General features: G+C 39.3%; 1 protein-coding gene across 1 annotated transcript in view; it reads right to left on the reverse strand.

Annotated features, from left to right (window-relative positions):
• The window catches only part of LOC108768106 (putative nuclease HARBI1), a 4,611-nt gene extending 1,913 nt beyond the window's left edge, over positions 1-2,698 (reverse strand). The window contains 1 exon segment of the mRNA XM_018518390.1: positions 1,968-2,698. Coding sequence (XP_018373892.1) covers positions 1,968-2,698 — 731 coding nt within the window.
• Between the last annotated feature and the right edge of the window lie 3,369 nt (positions 2,699-6,067).

Raw genomic sequence — 6,067 nt, forward strand, 5'->3', positions numbered from 1 at the left:
TAGGAGTCTAAAATGTAACTAAGTTAAGTTAAAATTAATTAACTTTTTAACTTTTTAACTGAACTTTTAACTTTTTAATTTAGCACTACCCAACCCTGCTGATATCCATGCTCAATTCTTCTGAACTATCGTCCGAAAAGCTGCTCTCACTTACTTTTGATGTTTCAAGCAAGTTGAACAGTGTTTCTTTTGTAATCCTCTGTAAAAATATTTAATTATTGATTTCATTTCACTACAGTATTCTGTGAAGTATAAAGTGGAAGTGTCATACTTAGTGTCAGTATAAGTGCTCCCATTTGGGAGCAGGACCTTTACGCAAAGCTATAGACATACCTTTAATGTGGGTTAAATTTATAAGAATTCATTAATATTATTTTTTTTAAAAAAGATCAGAACGAAAAAGGGCTACGAGCCTAAAATTTAGTCGTTATAAAATTGAAATTATTAAGAAGTCACAGAATAAAAACATGTCATTTCGTTATAATATAAACTTTAATTTGCCGGCAATAAACAATAAAACTAATAAATAAAACAAAAACAGGTTGGTCGGCTTTCATGGCTTTCCAGCCATTCTGCAGACTGCCTATTGGACTCAGGCATATGGTAATGGACCCACGTTTCATCCATCGTCACAAAACGTCGAAAAAAGTCCGCTCGATTATGCTGCAACAACGCCAACCCGGCCGTTAAATCATCAACGCGCTGCTGTTTTTGGTCGACGGTCAGCAAACGCGGCACCCATCGCGCCGATAGCTTTTTCATCTCCAAAAGATCGTGCAAAATGTATCCCGCCCGTTGTTTTGCGATGCCCACGGCCTCAGCTAACTCGCGCAACTTCACTTTACGATCACTCAAAACGATTCGATGCACTTACTTTACGATTTCCGCATTCGTAGCCTCTTTTTGCCTTCCAGAGCGAGGTGCGTCTTCGGTGCTTGTACAACCCATTTTAAATTCACTAAACCACCGATAAACTGTTGTTCTCGAAGGAGCAGATGTGGGATAACATTTCTGCAACCATTGCAATAATTTTTCAGAAGTTTTTCCTATCAAAAAACAATGTTTGATCAAGATGCGATATTCCTGTTTTTCCATTTTTTTTACGAAGGCGAAAGTAGCGTCACTCAAACGACTGTAGCTTGTAAACGAATGGACGAAATGTCATAAAACTTCATACATAAACTAGTGACAGATGAGCCTCTCGAAATGAGTCATGTTCATTTTCTAGTGGCGCCACCTATCGAAAAATCCCGGGACTTTTCAGCCCATGTAGTATGTTAGAATAAGATAGATGTTATGTGAAAAAATTATCGTATTCTATATAGTTGGCAACATAATGTGACATTTAGGTTATTAAATAATTAATTATTCAATGACTTAAATGAATAATTAATTATATAACAACGGTGGAATAATTTTTTTATAACATCTATCTATTTAAACATATAGGGACATTTTCGGAATAAATTGTATAGATTCACATAAGTCATCCTGTCATTTATTTTATATTAAATCAGATAATGTGACAAAGAAGCCTGTATATTCAGATAGGTATTCTGTCGTTTAAGTAAGATAAGATATAAAACGATAGACTTTTATAGATTTGTTGTGTATGCTGAAATATGCGAAATAATTATTCGATGATCTGGATGTTATATTGCCAACGATAGGATACGATTAATTTTCTATGACATCTGTCTTATTCAAACTGTTTTCGAGTTAACTTGACACAGCTATTAATTATCAGTGATTTATTAAATCACAACGAAAAACTTAATCAGTCATACTTGGCGAGGCCATGGTGCAACGCTCCAATCTCGAAGTGTCCCCCCCAAAAAAGGGGGGGATATTCTAGAACAAAGTGTCGCTGGTTCTGCCAGTATACAATCGGGCGAGACAAAGCAGAAGTGCGAGATTTAAACTAACTCTAATACTCCCACTAATTGAGCGCTTTCTTAATACCTAACTTGAATCTCAATTTTTCAAACTGACTACATGCGATGGGTTTGGTTAAGGTGTCCGCAAGTTGTTGCTCACTTGGTACATATAGTGCATCTATGTCACCATTGATAAACTTCTCTCTAATGTAATGATATTGCACATTCACATGTTTTGTGCGCTTGTGAAATTCAGGGTTGCGGATGAGTCTGATCTCACTCTGGTTGTCAACAAAAATTGATGTTGGTTTATTGACTGCTTCTTGCACTTCACGCAGCAGTTGACGTATCCATACGGTTTCCTTGGTCGCACTTGAGGCCGCTATATATTCTGCCTCGGTTGACAGGGAGACAGTCAACTGGCGTTGACTATTCCAAGTGACTGGTCCATTACTCAACATGAACACATAGCCTGTTGTCGATTTCCGAGTGTCAACATCACTGGCGAAATCCGAATCCGAAAACCCTTGGACGGTTTCGGATCCTTGACTTCTCTCATATAATATCCCACAATCCATGGTCTTCTTTAGGTATCTCATGATTCTCTTAACCGCATTCCAGTGGGGATAGCCATATTTGTCAAGGAATCTGCTTACAACTCCCACTGAAAATGCAATATCTGGTCTCGTGACGATGGCAGCGAATATGAGGCTGCCGACTGCTTCTCTATATGGCACTTCATGTATCGTTCTTTCCTTCCCAGTTGAAGACAAGTGTGTATGATTGTCGGCCGGAGTGGAGACTTCATTGGCATCTTCCATGTTAAATTTCTTTATGATGTTACGGATATAGTTTCTCTGGTGTATGAATATTGTTCCTTTGTCCTTGTCTTGAATAATTTCCATACCAACGAAGTGTCATACATTTTCACAGACTGTGATTTCAAAGCTTGCTTGCAGCCGGGTAATGATCGTTTGTAGTTCTATTTCGTCGTCTCCCATGAGCAGTCCGTCATCTACGTACAGTGCGAGTAAAACCCTGGAATTGCTCAGTATCCTTTGGTAGACACATCTATCCGCGCTACCCTGCTTGAATCCTATAGATTTCAGGAAATTGTCGAATCGTTCATTCCATCTTCGAGATGACTGTTTAAGGCCATATAGAGTTTTCCTCAACTTGCACACCAGTCCAATCTCAATTTTTATTCCTTCCGGCTGCGACATATATACGTCTTCTTGCAGCTCACCATTTAGGAATGCAGTCTTTACATCGAACTGCTTTATTTTATAATTCTTTTCTACTGCTAATGCTAACAGTATTCTCACCGAGTCGTATCTGACTGTTGGTGAGAAAGTATCGGTGTAATCTACACCCTTTTTCTGCGCATATCTTTTTGCGCAGAGCCTTGCTTTGAAGCGTCGGCAATTCTCATTATTAGTCGGCTTCAAACTAAAAACCCATTTAGAGTCACTGATGTTCTTGTCCTTTGGCATAGGGACTACATCCCATGTTTCGTTTCTGGCAAGCGCGCTTATTTCCTCTTGGATGGCCTCACTCCATTTCTTTTTTTCTTTACTTTGTATTGCTTCGTTAAAGGTTTGCAGTATATGGACATCAGCTATATTGGCTTCGTAACGCATTGGTTTCTTCAACTGTTCTCGAGTGCGTAATTCATATCGCGGGGATTTACCATGGTTGTCTTCAAGCTCATCGGTAGCCTCTTCCTCTCTTTTCTCGTCGCATGATTCTTCTGTCGGTTCCGTCTCCTGATTCAAGACTTATCCTTGCGATGTTCTTCCTTTCTTCAGGCGTTCCTCCATCTTCGTTGAACGAAACGTTCCTCGAGACTTTTATCCTTTTCGATTCTGTATCGAACAGGCGATAGTTCGTTGAATTGCCTTCATATCCAACAAACACTAATTTCTTACTTTTGGGAGCAAGCTTGTCACGAAGTTCCTTCGGCACATGCATGAATGCTTCGCATCCAAAGATTTTGATGTGGTCCTGGACATTTCCCTGTCCACATTTCAAACGGAGTCAAGTTTGGAGTCTGAGTCGTTGCTGTCCTATTTAGGATGTAAACCGCCGTGTTTACTGCCTCGGCCCACAGATACAATGGAACATCTCTGGCATATAGCATGGAGCGGGCACTCTCTACGATCGTTCGCATATCACGCTCGGCTCTCCCATTTTGTTCAGGGGTATAGGGAGCTGTTGTTTCTAAGTCCATTCCCACCTGTGACAGATATTTCTTAAATTCCGCGTTACAGTATTCACGTCCACTATCAACATGTAGAATTTTAACCGGATTCCCTAACTTATTTTCGCTTACAGAACTGCTTAAAGCATTCTAGTGTATCATCTTTGTGCTTTATGAAGAATATGACTCTGTAACCAGATAAATCATCCTTAAATAGTACAAAATATTTAGCGCCTTGTGAACTGACGGCACGGACATAGGACCACATAGATCGCTATAAATACTTTCCCCTAACTTCGCTTTTATGTGTCCCGATGAAGCAAAAGACAATTTGTGTTGCTTACCATACATGCATGCCTCGCAAAAGAAATTGTTTGTATCCGACAACTCTACACTTTCAATCAGCCCTTTTGTTACCAAGTCTTTAATGTATTTTATATTGATATGGCCTAACCGCTTATGCCATTTGCGCAAACTGTCTTCTACTGCTACATTTACTTCTTGCGGGAGAATCGATCTAAACTGCATATGATACAGATTATTTTCTTTACTCTTACGCTACCGCTATTAACTCATTGTTTTCGTAAATGTTCGTACAGTTATTTTCTTTTACTATTTTCATGCCCTTTTTTGTAATTACACCTTCAGAAAATAGATTCCTATTCATATTTGGAGCATACAATACATTCGTAATAACAGAATCATACCATTCACCTTTCAACCATTTTTTAATCTTTACATTACCCTTTCCTTTCACGTACAATTCATGGCCATTTCCTAAGGTTACGAAAGAATTGTCACTTGCTTCATGAAAGTCGACCAGAAAGTCCCGACGATGTGTCATATGTTGCACCGCTGTCAAAAATCCATTCTTCATTATCTAAACTCTGAATTGCGTCTTCACGCTCAACAACATTGAAGGCTGTATAATTTCCTTGCTGAAAATTCTGCTGTGCCTTGCTTTTCACTGACTTTCTTTCTCCTCGACATTCACCAGCAAAATGACCCTTCCTTTGGCACCTGTAACAGATAATCTTAGTTTTATCAAATTTCGGACGCTGTCTTTTGTCTTCCTGATTGTCCTTTTTGTGCACGCTGGTTACTGAGACGAGAGCTTTCTCAGCCTCGTCCGATGCTATGAGACTCGTATCTTTGTCTATTAAACACGAGGTTAGATTTTTAATTGTTTGTTTTGTCTCATCTAGAGATAACCAAGCTTAACGAAAGCTTCTAAATTTGGTCGGCAGACTTCCAAGAATCTTGGTCATAATCGCCGTATCGCTAATTGTTTCACCGGAATCTTTTATTTGTTGCGCGAGGTTTTCGATTTTCGCGATATGTTGCGCGATCGAATCAATCGGATCCATCTTATATTGCGAAAATCTTTCGTGTGCTAACATCTTGTTGACTTCCGTTTTCTGCTCATAGACTGCATTTAATTTCTCTAATATCTCTTTTGACGATTGGCAATTCTCGATGAGCGTGATCTGAGAGAAATCCATCGCAGATGTTATCAGAAACATAGCACACGCGTCCTCCCTTAATCATTTCTTGCTTGCTGCTGTCTGAATTGATATTGACGCTTCCGCCGTCCCCGTCACTTCCGGCTTTATGTCGATGCCTCTTGCAATGTCATGGAGACCTTTGGCTCGTAGGGCACAAGTGATTTGAAACTTCCATTGATGGTAATTCTTTCCATCAAACTTACTGATCGCAGCTGTGTCAATTTTGTTATCCGACATTTCGGTCAACAATCTACCCAAGTAACACGATCTATAATATATTTGCTGCAACAGCAAAAATGTGACTGGCACAACCTTCTGCCAGCCTTAATTACAACTATTTGGCAGCCACAGCTATTTTGGCTGTATTAATTGCTGTACAATCGTTGTAACAGCTAAGAAAAAAGTAAAAATACAGCCACAGCTATTTTGGCTGTATGGGTAGCTGTACAGTCGCTGTGACAGCTAATAAAAAAGTAAAAATACAG

Source organism: Trachymyrmex cornetzi, unplaced genomic scaffold, assembly GCF_001594075.2.
Source record: "Trachymyrmex cornetzi isolate Tcor2-1 unplaced genomic scaffold, Tcor1.1 scaffold749, whole genome shotgun sequence".
NCBI lineage: Eukaryota > Metazoa > Arthropoda > Insecta > Hymenoptera > Formicidae > Trachymyrmex > Trachymyrmex cornetzi.